This window comes from Melanostigma gelatinosum (genome assembly GCF_949748355.1).
Source record: "Melanostigma gelatinosum genome assembly, chromosome: 15".
Classification (NCBI taxonomy): Eukaryota; Metazoa; Chordata; class Actinopteri; order Perciformes; family Zoarcidae; genus Melanostigma; species Melanostigma gelatinosum.
In genome coordinates, this window is record NC_136648.1 from 13,014,844 (window position 1) to 13,037,133 (window position 22,290).

Here is a 22,290-nt window from a genome sequence, read left to right on the forward strand (position 1 = left end):
AACTTCGTCAGCATGAGCTGCTCACAAAAGCACAGTACACAGCTCCTGGCGTGTATTGAGGAGAAAACTAATTTCTGATATGTGTCAAACTGTGAAAGCTCAACAAAAGATAGAAAATTGTCTCGTCCGCAGAGAGCTCTAGCGTACACACCGAGTGCATTGTGTTCGTCTGACGTTTGTGCGTGTTTCTGTGTGTAGATCTGGTTGTGAGTCATCTGTGGAGTTCATCCCCTGCACAAGTGTTCATTTCAGGGATTTGGAAAATCTCCTTGCACAGGGAACAAAAAGCTGCAACCCCCTTCTTGGTTAAATAATGATGATGCCAAGCACAGTGGGCTTCAAGGGTAGATCCCCAAAACAATTTTCAAGATGCCTGGCCCTCGTATTGGCCCCTTTGAGGTTGGTTGAGGTTTGTTATCAAGATGAAAATGTCTCCAATATGGCTGTGGTATGTGATGGGTACAGTTTGTATAGAAAGATAATACTAAACACAGCAGGTGGTGGACGAAAGGTGATAAGCATGGTGTTGAACCTGCCTGTACGGACAAACAAACTGAGCAAATTTGATCTTAGATGGGACCAAAGGGAGAGGAGTCTGGTTTGAAAATACCACTGATTATAATATACTGGTGCAGCTCTTATACATAAACTTTGACTTTGTGTTGGGGAGCAGTAAAAGGTACTTCCACCTAACAGTTTGGGGATGGATGCAAATCGATTTTCCGCTCCATTTGTTGTGGCAAATTCATTTTTCAGGATTACATTTTACAGGAGAACGTAACAGAGTCATGGAGTGGAGGACGGATGGAGAGCGCAAAAGAAGAGGATGGAGAGAGAGAGAGATGAGGAGGAGGAATGTGATGTGCCAATGTATATGTAAATATAAATGACGCAAATTTCAGATGGATTCCGACTGTGTCAGCAAATGTGCACTTTACGCACACACATGCACACTTTCTTTCCTGCCACTTAGTTTGCTTCTCACCAGCTCCAACCAGAGGGAACACATTAATTTCACCCCCGTTGCGGTGTACGGATGAAGTGAAGTGTAATCCTTTGGCCTGTACGTCACCAGGGAAAGGGGTCGCTTTCCAAAGTAAACGTCGTAGATTTCTGTTTTGGGGAGTTGGCCTGTTGCATTGGCAGATTGAGAGTAAAGTGGAAGAGTCAGCAAAAAATGATTTGATAATGACATTCATCTAAAATAGATGGTAATCCGTGGAAAGCTTGAGCGGCATAAACTACATCGACAGAAAAACGTCAAGCTGTCAGGGAACATGTATTTCACGGTATGTTAAATTGCCAATATAACGGAAAAGGACAAGATGAAAACAGTTAATGAGAAAATAATACTCCACGACTAACACGATGTGAAACGGAGCCGAAACAAACGTATCTACTCCTACCGTGAGAAAAAGCAGTTGACAGAGCATTTCATTTCTTACTAGTTTATTCAATTATTTGTTGGATTTAAGAATTGCTTACACTTCACTTTTAATATTCATGAATGTTTTTAAAGGGATGGAAATAATGTTATGTCAAATAAAGTGTAAGTCCAACAGCCTCCCATATGTTCCTGAAGGCCAGTTGTATAGATATTGCTACATGCCATTTGTGTGCTGGTACTTTCATTTGTATCACTTGGTTGGTCTGATTACGCTCTCACTTTATGCGAGCACGTTGCGTGTTTGTAATCTGAGTCAACTGCACAAAATTTCATGTCATTAAAAATGATTGAATACGCAAGTGTCATCAGTCATTTCACAATCAGCACCAAAATGTAATGACCCAGCGTACAAATGGCAAATACTGAAATTCAAGATAGGAGTCTGACATACTGTGGAGATGACTAACATGCAGGTAAACCATTATAGTAATCTCAACAGGGTGTGAAAAGGGAATAACTGTTTTGAAATGACGATGCAAAACAGCCCACACTATAACTACACTGACATGCTCATTAAAATACAAGCAAGACCAAGTACACAGTACAAAAAGACAAACTGAGGTCAGGAGCTGTGATTTAAATTGCTCTCTTCATCTGGAGGTTTTGGGCGATTCACCCCCTGATGGCAAGAAGACAATTATGTAAAATAGACAGGCTGCTTCAGTCCTTTGGGTTAAATGAGAGGTGCAATTGTTTCTCATCAGCATGAAAATGAAAGAACATGTCATGCTGTCCAATAATGTGACCCACGGGTCACATGAGTGGAAACAAATTAGGGCGAAATAAATGTATATCTTGAGTGAAGAGCAAATACTTCACTAATTAGTGTGCTACAACAGGAAACACCCGTCCTCTTCAGATTTTAGCAGTTACCATGTGATGTATCACCTTGCATCACGACTACGATCCTGTGACCTGCACAACAAAATATAAGGAGTGACATCCTAAAGCAGTGGTTCTCAACTGGTCTGGACCCAGCATCACCCCTTAATGACAAGCCGCGACCCAAATATTCAACTTCTCAAATTGATTTGATGAAAGGATGGTGCAGTTTGAACCTGAGCTGAAAATGTCCTCTGCAGTCGTAGTAGTAGGGAGCTCTCTGGTGCAGAGAAATTGTTCCCGTCACAAAACACACTGAGGTTTTTTGCCCTCTTTTGTCCTCAATGTAAGAAAATCCATATCTCATGTGTCGTACTTGCACTTCGCCATGCTCAATTAGCACATGAAAATAAACATTGTGACATTGTGACATTCTAGACTGTGAAATGGCAGGTGTCTATTAGCATTACAAGGTATTAACGCCAAATACTGTAAATTAAGGAGTGTGAATAACTCCGCTGCATAAAAAATCCCCTTCAAAATAAAAGCACAGGATTTTTTCTTTTCAGGCAAAGGCCCACAACCCACTTAAAATGCGGCCCACCAGTTGAGAATCACTGTTCTAAAGTACTGAAATCCTCCAGTGAGCCCTCTTTCTCCGTCGAGCCTCAACAGAGAAAGAGGAAATTCAATCATGTTAATTCCTCTTTTTAATCAAATACTGTTGTGACTCCATCTGTTGTGTCTGTGCCCGAATGTCTGTCTCTGTGTAGAGCATTAGACATAAACGCTTCAGTATCACGATTTGACCGTATACAGTATATGTGTGTGTGTGTGTGTGTGTGTGTGTGTGTGTGTGTGTGTGTGTGTGTGTGTGTGTGTGGTGAGGGGAGCAGTAATACCTTGATTGAAGAGAGTTTCTAAGCAGACAGTATCAGGTTTTAAGCCCTGATTACTTCACTCTCCTGCCCTCAGTACTGAGACAACACTCACCCCCTGTTCCCTTCTTTAATTAATCACTGGATTACCCTTCATCCCACTGACACACAGATACACCCTAACCGCACACGCAAACACATGCATACACAACATACATTATTAAGTTACTGATAAATGAATTCCACACATACTGCTAATTACGCACCTGAGCTCCAGAAATACACACAATCGATAAAAATTAAATTCATTTTGAGGGTAAAGGGCTTCATTACAGTGTCTCCGATTTGAATGACATTTTATTGACTCAGCTTTTGCTCTGTGTGTGTAGTTAAAAACTACAAATCTATCGATACAAGATCCTCCTCTTTCAGGTATAGCCAGCAGTATGTTGAACATATTAAGATTATATTAAACAAGTCTTCCTTTTTAAAAATACATTCCAAAATATGTTTAGAAATTTGCAGTCTAAAATGTCACCAGGTTTGTGTTTCTCCGGTTTAATCTTTTGTACTTTTCTTTGTAGACATAAGAGATTTCCACCATGAAGCTCTAAATACCCGAGTGGCAAGTGGAGCACATGGCTGTGTGAGCAAACAAGGGTGTTATAAGTCTCTTGCTCAGGAGCTTCTATCACTCCTGCTGTACCCGCTAACTTCTCAGAAGAAAGAACATTTAGACGTGAGAACCAACTTTCTACAGCTTCAAAACTTTCTCCAGACTGACTGATTGTGTTTGTATGCATTAGGATGTGGACTAATGAATTGTAATGTGTGTCTATTAAATTGTAATCTCGGTATTTTACAGAAATAAATGTTCATAATTGCATAAACCAAGTCAATATTTTTGAGAGAACATTTTTTATTGATTTGTTCTTTCAGGGATTGTTTGAATTGTAAGTGTTGAATTTGAATAATAATAATTAAAAAAATATATAAAAACTCTAATATTACAAAAAAATATTACAAAAGTGTATCTGCCTTAATGGTTTTGTAGTTGTTGGTGTAATGGATAATTTACACTGGATTTGTTTTTAACCTTACAGTGATTTGAAATGTAAAAATGACTGAACGGCTGAACATGAGAAAAAAAGGTTTGTGTGTTTCTTCCTTACGCGTCTTAATAAATCTGTAAACTGTCAACTTTACTCCACTACATCATACCAAAGACACTTCTGAAAAAGAGACACAATTACAGAAGCAAAGTTAATTGATTAGAAAAGTCATGCTAGAAGACTTAGAGGTCGATATTGGGGGAAAGAAATTGCTATATGACAACATAATATGATCGATTTAAAGTTCTGCATGAGCACCCACATAGTCTTTGACTATCAGCAAATACATATGGTATTCATTGAAATAAATCAGGTATGGCCTTTAGGCAGCATTGAAATACTTTACAGAGTTCTTCAGAATCAAGCTACAACAGTAAAATATCTCCGGACATGTTTTTCAAAGACCGGACATTGTCAAACACACGAGCATATTGGCAGTCCGAAATGCAACAGGCTAGTTTTCACACGAGTGCTTGTTTGTGTGTGTGTGTGTGTGTGTTTCTGTGTGTGTGCAATGGTACATGCATTTGTTGACCAGCGCAGTCACAGCAGGCTCACAGTCAGTTAAAGAGAGACATGCAGGAGCAATTCATCACAGTCTCACTAGGCTCTTTCGGAAAGCCGGCCACTTCCTAATTGCATTTGGGAGATTGTAGCACTATCCACTTGACCTCAGGGTGACACATCAACAGCTCACACAGTCAGGAGGCACATCCACACACACACACACACACACACACACACACAGACTCACACACACTTTTCTGTGCGCTAAAACCTTGGATGCCACAATCTAGGAATGAGGACAATTCAATATCGCAGACAAAACACATTCATTCTGCTGGGGGCTTTGGTGGTCTGCTATGCAATTTGTGTTAATTGCAGCCTCTGAAGTTGCGGGATTAGAATTCATCGGATGAACTGTGGCTGTCAGTGTTGCCTGTTAATTGAACTGTGTGAAGATGCAATTGTGTGACTTAAATGCTGAAGAGGAAAGCTCTGAAAAGCGTTTTGGCTGAAGTGTAACTGACAAGAAACAGTGTTTCTGAGAGACTGAAGTCAGACACAACAATGAATATTTAAATAAAACGCTACTTGAGACTGAAAGATTGTAGGGTTGAGCGTCAATAACTCGCCTCCAGCTAGATGCTTAACCACACATTTTTCCAGGGACAATATATAAACAGAAAACAGAAAATGCAGGCAGGAAGTTGTTTAACAAGAGAAGTGGGAAATTGTGCAAATTATGCAAACCTCTGGAGTATCTCAGTGTGCTTCCCCCTCCTCCTTCTCATGTTCCTTCTCATTTCCTCTGTAGCATGTTCCACAGCGGAAAGCAATTATCTCTTAACAAACACTCCGATGCACAGCTTGACCTTACCCTCTCTCACCCTGGCCCACATCAACATCTCAACCTACCTTCTTTCTCACCTTCCTCACTACTTCCTCCGTTCCACAACCACCTGCTGTTTGCCATAAATTAAACAAACCCTTCCCATCTACTTTCAGCGGACGTGTAACAACATTTTGGACAACATTTCATGAGAAATAAAACCAACAATATATGTGATTTAGGTATCGCTTGTTGCCTGGAGCAATGTTTGTCATTTCAATTATTTTTGAAATTCCACAGGAGACAGGAAAAAGCTCTGCATATCATTAACATAATGTCACTTTGACCATTCTCTGGAGGTCAATCTGCTCTGCTAGACAACCTTTTCATACCTATCATAATCTGTTCATGATCTTTTCAAGAGGATCACACCTCTCCTCGCCTCTCCTAAGTGGCATTCACGCAATTGTGATTCTTTTCTTTCTACATTTTGGACACCCCTCTGTTGCTGGCATGGTTGGTTCTGAGATAATCACAGACTGCCAGGTACAGCAGGGAGTCTAAGCCTCTGAGCTGTAAATGTCACAGTGTCTCTGACTATGACCTGTCGGCTCACCAGCTCAATGAGGAGAGAAGGATATACGGCCCACTAGAGAAGACACACACTCACATTCTCATGCACATGCTTCATAGTACACTCATACACAGGCCAAAGCAGGGATGGTAAAGGGAAATATGATTGCAAAATTATAATTAATAACCAAAATTACATGATAGAAATATATATTTTTTAATTGTTCTGTTTCTATGTTTTGTTTCCTGCTTCACATCTGCAGTGGGTGGTATTTAGTATTGCTGATTTAAATAGGATTCAGTGTTTGTATATGTGTTTATCGAGGGGAATTAACTCCCTCTGCAGAAAGCTACGGCTATCGTTAAAAGCTGACAGTGTTGGAGTGCCTTGATATAGCTTAATGGCTACACGTGACACATAAGCGCTGATTTGATGCTAGCCAGGCTCCTTTGCTTGATTTATCCATCTCTCTCTCCTCCCGTTTGCAGTCTACCACTTCACTGTCAAGAAAAAGCCCAAAACAATTCTCTGACATGAGATTGTAGCGTGATGGCTCCTTAGACTGACTCCCTATCAAACAAGATATAAAATGTATACAAAACATTTCACGTGGACACTAGTTGACACGAGTATCTGAACAGTATATTTAATTCGTTTAAGGATAAAAGATATCGTATGTTGTTCTGATTTTAAGATAAATTTGTGATTTGAGTTTTTAACAAATGAAACTGACTTAACCTGACTAAATGAATTAAGGACGTACATTTGCCTGCATTTCAAGTGCATGAGTAAATGCATCTCAAATTGAGGCAGAGACCCACAGACCTACACGTCCTACATTAATTGAAAAAGTTGTCTTGTATCCCTCTGATGAGTATTGGGTTTGTGTTAATTTGATAACTTACTTTAACTTTAATCACACAGGTCCACCCTAAGCTACAGCTATACGTATTACATTTCCACTGGTACTGTAACAGCCCATTGAACAATAAGAAAAAATAATATAACTGCCAAATTCAATTTTGAAAACTGACCTTTTACCGAGCTCAACAAGAATCAAATCATGGATCCACATACCCCATTAGAGATTAAGACTCAATGTAAAACCACAACAGACTGTGGTTTTATATTAAACTGTGACCGATATGTAGACTGCATATAAATATACACACATTTATAATCTAATGCAGTCCAATAGGTCCTGTAATGTATGTACCTTCATGAAGGTTAGTCTGCCCAGTGATATGGTAAGAAAGAGACGTTGTTCATCTCAGGGTGGGAACACTAAATGTCATTAAACATACATGTGAAGTAAAACAAACTGTCGACACAAAGCACCTGAGTGTAAATCATGAAGAAGACTTGGAATAAGACGATCCGGGACAGGTGCCGATACTAAGCATCAATGATTTGCAATCCTATTTACTTTCTATTTTGGAGTTAAGTATTTAACCCCAAACGGCTCTGAGGAACACCTCATGTGTACAGTCACATAAAAACAAGTAATTGTGGATAATGTGACAGACTGCCAGAACTCATTTCAACCTTTAAAGAATGGTGCAAGACTGACTATTTCTTTAGAAGAGGACACATCTGTCTTTCGCCTTTATGAATTTTGCTCTACCACACCACACATAATACCCCGCCCATATGGACTATGTGCTGATGAAATCCTCACCTCGTAGCGACAGCTGTGATAAAGTGAAATGACACAAAAAGGTCAACAAAAGGTCTTAGAAGGGCAGGAAGAGGTTGGTATTAGACTGTGTTCATCCGTTTGTGCCTTGGGAGGAAGAGGATCATAGATAAGGGAGTTATCCTTTTCCCCCCATTCTCATATTTTTGACTCACTCACTCTCTCACAATTAGCAGGGACAAAGATATCCTCAAGGGTGTAACACTAGATTGAAAACCTGTGACAGAATACCAATAACAAAATATCTGTAAACGAGTTCAGAAGGCTTTAGAGCTCAAGGCGTCATGTGTTACATACCATGGCTATGCGGCGCATATAGATCTCGAGCCGATGAGCAAACGATGGAGTGAACTAAATCTATATTTGCCTCGCTACTCATTAAAAACAATTACCGTAAAGCCCTCTGCTGAAAGTATTATATTTCAATATCTGTTGCTCTGACATCTTAGTGGAAGCGAAGCACTCAAAGGGCATTTGATCCTTATTTATTATAGCTACTATTATTACCAATGCTTCCAGAATCCACTCTAAAAAAAGGAGAAATGGCACTTAGTTGCCTTACTATCACAGATGCATGTACAACAATGTTCTCTTCATTTGTCCACATTTCTGTACAATGGCCAGAGCTCTGAGATTTTTCTCAAACCAGGTCAGCATCGCAGTGGCCCTCAAAATACTTAACGGACATCTTCATACAGTATATCTGTGTTGTGAAAAGTAATTTCCTGCTACAGTGGTTTGCCTGGAGTCATTTGCAGCTAGAGCAGAGCCAGGAGAGTGGCTGTGAGTATATGTTAGCTAGAACTCTGACTTAGTTCTGTTCAGCACTTGACTGATGGCCCTCGCTGCCCTCGTCCATTACTCTGTCACTCGTTTGGAATTGCCTTTCACACGATTTGGCACTCCTGGAAAAGTTAGCATTCCTCCTTTCTTTGGTCCGGATGGCTGAAAGAAGGCATAGCGGCAGGTGTAGACGTGCAGAAATCTTATATCAATTGCTGTCGGATCCTGTGGGACCACTTGAGAGTCGCTCTGGCTCTGCACTGTGATTGGTATTCCAAAATGTGAGCAAAACACACAAGGCAAGAAGAGTGTGAAAAAGAAATGCAGTTACATGCAGCAGAAATATAACTGAAGAAGACACTTAACTGATGTTGTCAGAGAGAAATCTGGACATAAGACAATGTCTCGTTGCACTCACTCTTTTTGTCCGAGTGTTAGAAATGACATCGACATGACATGTGTAAGTAGGCACTGAGATATGGATGGATCTAGAAACGTATATTTACGTAACTCTGGAATCCGTCCATGTGGACATTTAGCCTCTAAATCGGTATACCTAAATATGTTTTTAGCGTAAATGTATACTGCCTGTAATTGTGATGTAATTGCCTTCGCACTGCGTCAAGGGCAGTCTCTCCTGCCTCTCGCCCTCCACTCTGTCCCTGTGTGTGAGCCCGGTGCCATGACAGCTCATTCCTAGACACTATTAATGATGGAGCTCTCCTCCTCTAGCGCTGACTATCATCTATCACCCAGAGCCAGACCGGCCATCAATCTTACACTAAATTACAACCTGCTGCATAAGACATAAAATAGGGTAATGAGCTGAAAATTAGCCAATTACAATCTTTACACTGCCATAATTGACCCTGGAGACCCATGTCCAGCAGTACACACTCTGCCTTAAGGTTATGTGTGTGTTTGTGTGTTTCGGGCACTTCATTAGGAGGAGATTGGACCATGAGGATGAAATCTAATTTATTGAACAGCAGCAATCTAACAGTTGACTGACAGTAAACTGGGAGCATTTTGGAGAGGTTAATAGCTGCGATGTTTTTAGCAGAGTAGAAAAATAGATCAAAAAGAATAGCAGGTGAGAAAGATGATGATTTGGGGAAGGAAAAAATAACTAAAACAAGGGGAAAGGTGGATAAACAGAAGCAACATGAAAAATTGCTGACCACACATGATCACAAAGAAACGTATTCCAATCATGACATCAATGCCAGCGACATACAAAATACACCTACCAGACCAGAGAACAGTCACCAAGAGGGACCGACAACAAATGAAGAGAGAAACACATCGCTGTAGATAGTCGGAGCTTGACTGGGTTACTCAGTATTTACCAGGACATAGACCTGAATAAATGCATATGTTAGAAAACAATATTATTTTAAAACAAGAGAGGAGAGGGAGATTTGTATTCCCTCACAATAACTCTCCATAACAACCATGCCAAACATGAGGCTTAGTTGACTCTGATATGAAAGTTGAAAGCAATATTCAAAACAGACCAGTACAGCAACATTACAGTCAGGGGGGGGGGGGGGGGGGGGGGGGGGGACTTGCTTCTCAAGTAAACAACTGTACCATGGAAATACTTCCTCCCACACCTTGTGCACTTGAGTTAAAGTGTCTTTAACTCGCAAAACTGACTGACATACGACTCACATTCATCACATGTAAGTGAGGAGTAGGTTTTGTTCATACCGGCTCTGTTATCCACCACAGTAACCTATACCGAAGGCTTGTCCTTCACTCCTTACAGGAGGCAGCAGGCATCATCTGTAATTGGAGTGATGTTGCACACTGCCGTTCCACAACTACACACCAGGCAGATCCGCTGGTTGAATTTTCAACTGTTAACACAGCTCCATGAAAAATGGTAGATAAATTCAAACTTCTTTGTCCTCTAATAACTCCCTCAGGTCCATCCGTTCCCGACAGTCCTCCAGCGGCTCCATCTAAAAGACGGTAAATGAGGGGAACGGCTGCGTGCGTCATCTTCTTTTTAATGAGTCTGGCCTGCAGCTCTGCATCATTAATTACAATACAGGTAGACGTGTGGCTGTGATGAGCAACATGATGGGATGGAGAGTGTTCAGGTTGAATTATATGGTGGTTTTCTCAGAAACAAAAGAGTGTTACTTTTTAAAATGTATTTGTGGATCATTATCAGGATGGCTGAAGAGAATATGTTTATATTAATGCAATATATAGAGTTGAACTGAGTCAAATACATACAACACATTAAACCAACATCAATGTTGAGTTAGAGTTGTATTGCTTTAATATATGAAGTAAGGGCTCGCTGTTTTCAGACCCATGGCCCGTCAGTTAGTGGATGTTGTATACACAATCTTAGTTAGTTTGTTAGTTATTGTACAGTGGGCAAAAATAGTAATTGTTACTGAAGAATTACTTGGAAGGGGGGAAAAAAAGCCATCAGGATCTTCACTTAACTTTAGTCAGGGAGCGCTGTCCTGGATGACACGGACGAGAGAGGTGAAGTTGAAAGTGTAAAGTTCAGTAAAGTAGAGTAGAGGCTAACATAGATAGGAATGGAAAGGCTGGGATAACAACAGAGGTCTGAGTCAGTTACAATGAAAGGGAGATGGGGTGGAGTTATAGGGATCATCGATTATGGAGGATAAAGTTAGTCTGTGTGACTCTGAACACAGGTCCAAAAGCCAGATTATCTTATTTTATGCTCACATGAACAAGGCAAATGGAGCGAGGCAGATATGCAAATTGCTGGCTAATTGGCCTGTCAGGATACTGAGGCGCTGTCAAGCCACTGTCAGAGAGAGCGAGCGCGAGAGAACACAAAGAATTGCTGGATTAGTTTCAGCTGCCATTCACTGCACATTTCATGAAGTCCTTTCTGCTCATATTAGGATCATGGGTCAGTGCTCTATATCCTTTATATCCTCTATATCATTTTGAGAAAAAAAGAGCAGTAGCTTATCTCATCACTGCTCTAGCTTTTACCTTATGTCGGCCTCCCACAACTAAAAACACAGACGCTGCCAATAAACAAGTTTTCATTGGCTTCCCTCCTCTGCAGATGGCACAAGGAGGACAGATTTGAATGCAGAGGAGGTGACAAGAAACTAAACGAAAACAAAATATGAAAACAGTATTAAGTCTGTGTGCAAAAGTGAGAATTCAAAATTAGGTCAATCTTTACTTTTGAATTAAAAATAATAACAAATGGAAGCCAGTGGGTGTTTTATAACTCTGTAAGATAGATCTAGCAGAGCTATTGTCAGACATGTATGCAGGACATTATATAGTAGTTTATTTCATTTAGTAGTGAGTTTTAAATATGTTAACAGTTGACTAGCTATTAGCTAAGACTTTTCACATAAATATTTTGCTTCGCCTGTCAAGCTCTTTTGATCTCGCACAGTATACATAAAGTTTGAAGTGAAAACAGTGGCATATTACCGCTCAAGCTTCTTTGTAGTTTTGTAGGCAATTTCGTCGAAAAGATGGGAAATCTGTGCTCTTTATGCATTGATGTTGTTGGTACATGGTGAAATACATGGGGGTCATATGCAAGCTGCCCCAGAGCATGTATTTAAAAGGAGCACCAGTTGGAAAATGTGATTCATGTGTATGAAATAATACCTTTTCATTTAATAAACAAGCTGCCACAGACAGCAGACCACATGTTCAGGGGATTCACTATAGCCTCATTGACACAAACACGCATAAATACAAACAAATACAAAGCTTTCGCTCATTACGAGTGAACACACACACAAAAAGAGAGCATTCGAGAAATTGAGAATCATCACATGGTGTCAACAAATGAGAGACTAATCCAGCGCAGAATAGAAAAAGGGGGTAATAGGGTAATAAGGGCCTGGGCCCTCTATAAAATCAATCAGAGGCTAAAAGGTTGTTTGGCGCTGTGAGCAAGTTGTGCATTGATGACAGAGCTCCAGTGGAGCATTACTGGACAAGTAATTACTCTGACCATCCTATATGGATCCAATTAGCTCACCTCAACACTGGAAAGGCGTTCCTATCATATTAATGGGTTTTCCTCGTCTGTCAGTGTGTCCCAGAAAACGACACCTAATTGTTTGTGTGTTTTTTCGGGAACTGTCAATGGCTTATAGGTTCTTATTTGACATTTTTCGTCAGATGAGTTCCTCAGATGTATAACATATCGAACAAAAAGTAGATACGTGCAATTTGTTCCAGACAGTGAAACAATCCTTCCTCTTGATGTTTAAATTGCCTCATTACTTAAAACTTTACTTTTACTAAAACAAGACAAGGATCAGTCTCAGTTGAGAGTCGCTCAACTCAATAATGCAGAATACAAAATTACATATCAGCAATATTGAATAAGGTCATACACTTCATCTGTCTTAAGCCACACATTGGAATACAAAGGAGTACACAGTGTAGAAACTATCTCTGATATGAAAACACATTTAACGAACCTTGTTAGCACATATTCTTTATGGTGGTGCATATCTCTGCCTTGCAGATAATTAGATACATATCTCGAGATGACGGTCCACAATTCAAAAGAAAAAAGCTCCAGGATAAATTTGCAAAGATATGGTTCAAATCTGAACAAATAATGTCCTGCTTTCTATCTTTGTTTCTTTTGCTCATCCCTCTTTCTAACATTTTTTTGTCTCTCTTTATTTACTCGCATTTCCATCTTAATGTCCTGTCCTACTTTGTAGATTGGAATAATATGCCATCCCGCTGCAGATGAAAAACACTTTTGTCACGGTAACATTGTTTCTGTACAAAAGAAAAACACAATACAACTCAAAGCAAAAGAGCATTATGAGAACTTGACTAGCAGTTTTAATTATGACTGGCCACTGACCACTTCCTGTTTACGTATTCATTGCACCAACTGGCATACAATTATGTAATTTTTCGTGTTGTCTGATACGATTTAATTCAGATGTGATTTATATCATTTCAGCTCAGACTTAATAGGATTTTACATTTTTACTTGTTTATGATTCAAAAGATCAGACGGACAGATGTATCTTTTTTCGAACATGTATTAGCTCGTCTTTATACCCCTTCTGCTTTTAGTTACAGAGACCTTTGTTTCAATTCTAAACTAATGTTGGTAAGGCGAGCATAACAAAAATCATAATCTATAAATAAACAGTGAATAATTGAACTTCCTGCAACAGGAATGTTGAAGTGATTGGCCCATTGTCTTTAGCCTCGGCTACATTTAAACATTAATGACCACCAAAAAGAATGACATGAACCTGAAGTCATCAATCAGCACTACAACAATGGGAATATACTGATCATATGTTCCCATGTGTTTACTGCACTTTACCGTTATACGTAATCTTCCTCTCTCAAACCTTTAAAAAGCTGAATGAATATCAGGACAAGAGGCTAGTGGATTGGAGAAACGAATGGCACACAAATCATTGATAAAGAAGAGTTTCCTCCCTTAATTATATTCACTTCTGAGGTACATCTGCTGTACTTTGACATTTCAATACTGGAAATGAAATAATTTAACGGGATTTATTTGGAAAGCAAAATGTCACCCCCCTACATTGATTTGATCAAAAAGCTTTGAATGCTCTTCATGTATAAACAACAGGCCCTGCAGAGAGAAAAGCCTGCAAGCTAACCATCACGGGGGGGCAAACGTGCAGATCAGATACAAGGTCGGGTGAGAGCAGAATCAATACAAAGTCTTCCTGGTGCAATGAGAGGATGTCATTGACTCATGCACGTAGCTGTGTGAGTTCAAATGAGGATACGTCTTGATGGAGGAAGAGAGAGAGAGAGAGAGAGAGAGAGAGAGAGAGAGAGAGAGAGAGAGAGAGAGAGAGAGAGAGAGAGAGAGAGAGAGGGGGGAACCAGGAGAAGGATTGAGAACACTGAGGGAGAAACAAAAGGGGGAATGTATCTGTCCTGCTGGGAGAAAACACCGAGAGATGGGTGTGGAGGCGTAGTGCTGAACCTCATGTCCTGAGGCAAGGAGGAGATATCACTACACACATTCTGACACTTTACTGAGAGCCAGTCTCCTGCTCTAACAGAAAAAAAGGCAGAGGGACACAGTGTAAGGAGAAAAGGCTTGTACAGACAAAACTGTACTACATCTCCAAAACCAAGTGGACTTGTGTCTGGGCCTGGCAGAAGTTATAAAGGTGTTGTATCGAATAATGTCTTATTCCAATCTGAAGTTCAAAAAAAGAGGGACAAATAAAAATAGTATTCCTTCTTCTAATATGTACGAGTGGCATGTCATAATACTAACCGTATCAAATAGAAACCGGTGCAACTTTGGTAATACAACAGCAATACTGGAGTTATGTAATGCCCAACGTTACCATACCTCATTATCTTTATATAATTAGGATATGTTAGCTTAAAAATGTTGCACTCATAACAACATAATCATTAACGGTTAAAGCAATCATATTTTATTGAACCACTTGGGGACAGTAGGACAAACTTTAATCACAATATTGATATATAATCACTTTAAAAGTTGTTGCGGCAAATGTGTTAGCATACCTATTGACACATAGCAGGCACAAAGCAATACTAGCGTTCCCTTTGAGACACGTTTGTAGCTATATCCGACGAATGCAAGCCCAATTATTTCCTTTTTTTAAGCTTGGTCTCCATCAATTTCTGAGGGACAAATCTGGCTCTCCAGCTGCTAAATGCTAACTTTGTCTGTAATAGCTTTCTGTGTCAATGTCATGTGTGCTGTGGCTCAGAAGGCAGAGCTGTGTCGTCCTTCAATCAGAAGATTGGCGGTTGGATCCCCGGCTCCTCCAGTCCAGGTCGATGTGTCCTTGACAAGTGTCTTGGTTAAGAGCAAGACACTTAACCCCAAATTGCCATCAGTGTGTGGATGAGTGTGCATAGACAGCTTAGACAGTCCTTATGGGCAGGTGGCACCGTGCACGGTAGACCATGATGAGTACCGTCATACACTGATGGTAGACCCTGATGAGTCTACCGTCATACACTGATGGTAGACCCTGATGAGTCTACCGTCATACACCGATGGTAGACCCTGATGAGTCTACCGTCATATACTGATGGTAGACCCTGATGAGTCTACCGTCACACACTGATGGTAGACCATGATGAGTACCGTCATACACTGATGGTAGACCCTGATGAGTCTACCGTCATACACTGATGGTAGACCATGATGAGTACCGTCATACACTGATGGTAGACCCTGATGAGTCTACCGTCATACACTGATGGTAGACCCTGATGAGTCTACCGTCATACACTGATGGTAGACCCTGATGAGTCTACCGTCATACACTGATGGTAGACCCTGATGAGTCTACCGTCACACACTGATGGTAGACCCTGCCATCAGTGTATGATTGGGGTGTGAATGGGTTAAAAGACGCTAAAAAAGCTGCGTTGAGCTGAGGGGAACTGCAGAGTCGGGTATGGGATCATCACTATGGGCGCTGATAAAATACAATGCTATTCATGCAGGTCTGCTAGTGTCAGTTGCAGACAGAAATCCGGTTTGCAGGTAGGTGTCGTGCCTCTAAAGAGCATACAGAACTTTTGATGCTCTGCAACCGTTTCATGTTGCAGACTTGCCTCACTATTACCCAACGACTGAGCACCCACTGCAGAACTGTAACAGCTACACAAAGGCAACGAGGACAGAGAGAAAGAAAGAGAGAGGCAGGCAAAGTGATATGTTCCTCTTCATCTTCGGGCACACTGAGACAGACCTGCATGGTTTGATCAGGCTGTCCATTCAATACTCTCGCATATCCTTTGATGATCAATCCCTTTCTATTTCCGTCTATATTTCTCTTTCACTCTATCTCACACACATATGCAGCATATCCCTATTTCCTGCTTCTATCTGTGTTTCTCTCTTTCATCCCTCATTCTAACAGTTTTTGTCTCTCTTGATTTACTACCTTTTTTCATTCTACTGTTAATGTCCTGTCTCTCTTTTTAGAATGTAATAATATGCAATTCTGCTGTTCTTAAGCAATTGAAATTTTTTTGGGGCCGTTATTGTCACGGTAGAATTGTTTCCGTAAAAAGGAAAAAGACAATGCAACTCTAAGCAAAAGAGCATTAGGTAGTGACGACAGCTTGTCTATCCGCCAAGCAGATTTAATTATGTATGAGAAAGTTACGATTTCTTGTTTATGTCTTTGTTGCAGCAACTGCCAGAAAATGATGCGATTGCTCCTGACAAAACTGCAGGAATATTTAAACTTTTCACTTACAATTATTCAAACATCCCTCACTGTGACTCATAAACAAGTCAGGTATTGTAAAAAATGCATTTGCACACAATTCAAATAGTATGCCTTTCAAATATCCTGCTCACCACTGGCTTTGAACTTATGATAATGAGTCACATTTTTCCATATCATACCACAAGCAATAACTGGATTTTGACTGTTTGGTTCAAATTGGATGACTGGTACTGACTGAATATCATGGTGAAGTCAGATTCATCAAGTTGTGACCAAGAGGTTTGGAGTATGAAAATAATCTTGTTTAACAGGCCCAGCAAAGACATCTCAAACATGCCTCCTTGCACACAAAGTGATGAATGGAGTGTTCTTTACAGTACACAACATTGTGGGTCATTTTACTTGACCAGACTATATTTGTCAGACTTCTGAGATATGGGAGAGCTTTCAAAATCCAAAATCTCAATGTTGGCCTGATGCTGCCTGCATTTTGATCATAATCAATGCAAGAAATGTAGTGAAAAGTATCTTACGACTTTTCACCACCAGATATGTATTTTCAGCTACAGTGTTGTATTACAATTCCGTTGATAAGCAGGCATTCAGACTCAGGTATCATCAAGACATAACATACAATCCAAAACATCCGGTTGGAAAAACAGCTGCACAAAACATTGCACAGCATATTATGATAGTGCATCCCTATAATGCATCCCAAACATGCCTCCTTTTATAGAGATTGATATTAGAACACATTGAAAAATGTGCCTGAAATTTACCACACTATTGACCGGAGGCAGTTTATTGATATGCAGTACAGAAACAGTTGAAATGTGCCAAAAATGGGAAAAAAATGGAAGTTGAACTTACAGGCTGTCGTAGCATTGGCGTTTCAGCCATCTCATAAGTGTCTGATAGAATAAATAGCGTTAAATTCTAATCAATACAGCTGTCTGCACTGGCCACATAATGTAACACTCACTGTAGACCGCAACCAAATCTATCAAATCCATTTTCTTGAGTCTTCCGCCTAAATTGTCAGTGATTGTGTATTGGGCAGGGCTGAGCCCACAGCTGTGGCTGAACACACGGTGGACATCGACTGAGGACCGATGCTGCTGCTTCTGCTCTGCAGCCTGTGTAAACAAGGTGTTACTGGACGTGAACTTTATAAGACAGCTACTGTAGATATTCATTAGTTCCGATCAGCAGATACAATGGCTGATGATTATGATAATGGTAATGAGCGAGAAAGTACAAAACAAAGTACCATGAAAACATTCAGTCTCACACTCAAAACACAAGTTCAAGAACATTAAAGACACTAACTTTGGACTTGAAAATGACAGTTTAGACAAACACAATTGCAAACCAGTGTTTGCACAAACAACATAAACCCACCAATGGGAATAATTAAACATGTTTTTTCGTGACAGCTGCCCGTGATGACCCGCTCTCATTTTCATTGTCCATCTGTCTCCGCCATTTTTATTCCCAGCTATCCATTCTCCAGTTCCCTCCATTTGTTCAACTACTTTTGTTCCTTTACCCTGTGTGGGTTCTGCAGAGGAAACAATGTACCACAGCACATTATTCTGGTACCATGATGAATGGGGAGAATCTGTGCCTGTTGACTGCGGCCTCGAGATAAAGAATAAGCAAATGAAACTGCCTCGCAGCACCCTCGAGTCCACTGCCACCATTCCTCATGCTAATTTGATTGAGAACGCTCGATCAGCACATACTCCTTGACCCACACACCTTTGCTCCAAGGGAGGTGTTGAAGGGGGATGCAGAGGATAGAGGATGCCATCGTGGCATGCAGTAATAATAACAATTCATCTCCAGGATGCATGTCTCAGCCTATAATGTTCAAGTTAGACCCACTGTGGGTAGTTTACATCAAAGTGATATGTGGTACTGCAGGAGAGGGCAAGACAGAACAAGAGACAGGAAGCAAAAGAGAAAAATAATTTATCGGTAAAAAAGGCGAGGTGGGGTAGAGAAGGGCCAATGGATGGGAGAGGGAATAAATTATGACAAAAGAAAAGTACAATGGAGGAGAAAATAGGCAAGTACTTAACAATCCTGGTGCATGTTCCCACACTGCAATTAATGTGGCGCCAGAAGGACAGCCTACTCCTTTCTGCAGTAAAACAAAACCAGGATTGATGAGAGTGTCTCCAATGCATAAGTGACTGCCTTTATATGGGCTCGCTAGGAGCAAAGTGTCGAGATAGAGAATAGAACGAAGGATTGTTGGGTTGAGAAAGAAGGAATGTGGCATTATGTGGAGAGAAAGACAAAAACGGAGGCACAGATTGAGATAAGGATTGGAGGAGGGGAGTTGTATGTGTGAAGGAGAGCTGTAGCATTAGACAATTGTAAAGGGAGATAAATTGGGACAGAGCTTTTCTTTTGATTTTTTCAGAGTCTCCTTGGTAGCGATTGTATGGGTTTCATTCATTCGACCACATCCAATGAAAAACAAAGAGAGAAATATCTCCTGTCCGCAGTCACAACACAGTGCTGCTTTTTCCTCTCTGGCCATATTTCACCCGGTTTGACCTTCTCGAGTCAACAAACCAACTGTTAATCATGGAGAACAACAATCAAGATGAATTTCCTCTTTTGTCCGGCTGCTCGTTGCTGCGCCATTAAACCTTCACTGTGTCGCAGATTTGGTTGCTAGGGAAAGCTTTGTACTGTAAATTACTGTAAGTCGGTTGTGCTTAATTAGAGAAGAACAATGACGGTGCGGTATATCTTCAGCATCTCCACTTTTGTGATATGAATGATTTCTCATATTTTGGATAAGTAAATCTTCCTAGACCCCTCCAAAAGACCATTAAATATTTATATAAAGTACATCTACATATGTAATATACATATTTTGATTACACTGCGCAGTAGATGTGCAATACCGGCGTGTTAAAGGCCGTGTGGGGAACAGAAGAACAAAAAGAGCCCTTCCCAGGCTTTTTCTCCTCAAGGTCAGCCGTATTTACCCATTATTTACAGAACAGCTCACACGTAACATTGGAAAACGCTAAATTATGACTGTGGCACTAGAACAAAAACACTCACACAAAAAAAGGAAAACATAAGGAGAAAGAAAGCCGAGTATCAGTTTTACATGGTTGTCAGCGCTAGGATTAATAGGAGCCATTTCGCCATAATGAGCTGTTAAGCGTTAGCTGCCAAAAAGCCTCTTGGTTTGCCTCTCAGTCTCGGAATACTTTGTCCAATTATAATAGCTCTCTCCGTCTCTCTCCTTCCTGTTACCGTCAGCCCTGCTGTACCTGCGTGACGGCTGTCTGATTCCAGCTTGTGTTCGACAACATAATCAGCACCTGAAACGGTCACCTGGAGACGAGGTTCATAACGATGTTGTACTGTTCTTATTGAACGTGCATCATGTGTTTCCTGACTCAACCAGACAACTTGCAGTCAGTACTGCGCTCCCAGCGCCTGGTTTATGGAAACGCAAATATGAGGAGCAATGAAAAGATTAAAACAAACAAGTGTTGCCCTGGAGTTGTTTTTCGTGGATTTGTATTGGCCCACGAGGCTGAAGAAACACGTTGTCAAAAAGCTACAGCGAGTTCTCAGTCACCAAACTGTCAGCGAATGCAGCGCATCTACTGATCTAATACTACCATTAAATACTGCTAAAGGGGACACCCCCTTGCCAAGGCCCCTGTTGTTGCTATGTATGGCATTATATAACTTATTTCTTACGAGATGAATTGATGAAATGAGAACATTAATACATTAATGGTACAAAATGAACAAACAAGTGTTACATCATAGAAATGTACGATACTCAGACTGGATTACACATAAACAATATATTGTCTTGCTTCTTGTGTGGTTTATCGTTTGGTAAATTAAAACTGTGCTTTGTAACTCTTTAATGTCGTAGAAAGCTCCACAGTGTCAGATTGAGATTAAGCTAGAAAATTGAACATTGTCATCATGGAAAGCTGATATGGCTCAGGAATATATTCGTCCACTCTTGAGAGCAATCTGTTGGTCTGGTTAAATGGGGCAATTCAGCAGCAAGAAAAAGGATGACACATGGCTTCAATTATCAGCAGGCCTGAATAGATCCCTGTCAGGGGGAGTGAGGAAGATGTATCTAAACTCCAAACCTGGCAAGGTTACGGAAATAAATGCATTTTCATAAACCTCCGTAATTCCTCCATCCAACTCAAAGCCCCTGCTGTTGTGAATTTAAACCACCTCAAGTACAGGCCACGCGTTTGATATAAAAATTGAGCCCTTAAGATAGAGTATGACCTTCATGTATAGAGACAATTATCGAGAAGGTTTAAAAGTAATAATATGATGCTGGAGCAACGAACCCATAGTAGACAGTACAACATATCCATTTACAGTGAACAAAAACATACTGATTCCCGATCCACTGTAGGAAGAAAGTGTGATACATATACTTGCTTAGTTATTTACAAGCCCTCTGTCTTGGGACTTTTTGAGCAATTCCATACAATGATGAGAAGAAAGTGCTCTTGAAAAAAGATTGAAAACAAAAAACAAACGTTGATGATAGAGAACTGTTGGATCGTCTGTTTTTTGTCTTGTGGTGTGACGTTGCCACAGTTTCCTGTGTTTGTAAGAGAGCGTGCATACAGTATGGGAGGATGTGTACACTGTATGTGTTATACTTTCTAAATGTGGGTGTGTGTGTTTGTGTATATTTATTTTCCTACCAGCATAGGGGACCGGGGCATCCTTGTCCAGCGCTACCAGCGGAGGGTCCAGCAGCACCGTGTCCATGTTCTCTGTGATCACACCATGGTAAGATGTTTCTATCCATGGCTTGTGCTTGTTGACTGTGGAATACAAGGAAATGCATATTTAACTTCACGGCAGTCAGGATTTTTTACTGTTAATTACATGCTTTGTTGTTTCAAGCTGTTTCTTAATGTGCTGAGTCAGCTCAAGAAGACTGAGGATGAGGAAACAGAAGGCAAGGAAACCGCCAACCTTTTGAAAACACTTTGTTGCGATCATGCCTGTGGTTTGATCTCTTGGGTTTTGAGACATGACACAAAGACGAATGGAAGTGAGAGGGTCAACACTGTGAAAATAAATATTGATTTTGGTGCATAGCTTTACATCTATGATTGTCTTGCTGAAAATGATTATCTGTCGTATTTTGCTAGACAACACAAATAACACAAATTCCTCCGTTTTAGAAAAGGTAAGAGAATACAAGAGAATCCTCTGACATGAGTACTCCCACCGCCTTTTCCCCTTTTTCCTTCCAGTTTGTATAAACTGTGTGCACTCCTTGTCTACCTCTCTGCTGGCCTGGGGAGGTTGAAGGTCCTCACCAATGGTTACACTGTCAACTGTGGTCAATGGGCATTTTTACACCACAGTAC

The 22,290-nt window shown here is 40.5% G+C and overlaps 1 protein-coding gene across 1 annotated transcript in view; it reads right to left on the reverse strand.

The window, feature by feature from the left end:
• Nucleotides 1-21,727, reverse strand: part of LOC306789406 (calsyntenin-2-like) — a 58,604-nt gene extending 36,877 nt beyond the window's left edge. The window contains exon 1 of the mRNA XM_079285332.1: nucleotides 21,613-21,727. Within this exon, the coding sequence (XP_079141458.1) occupies nucleotides 21,613-21,679 (67 nt within the window). The 5' untranslated portion in view covers nucleotides 21,680-21,727. The remainder of the gene's footprint in view (nucleotides 1-21,612) is intronic.
• Between the last annotated feature and the right edge of the window lie 563 nt (nucleotides 21,728-22,290).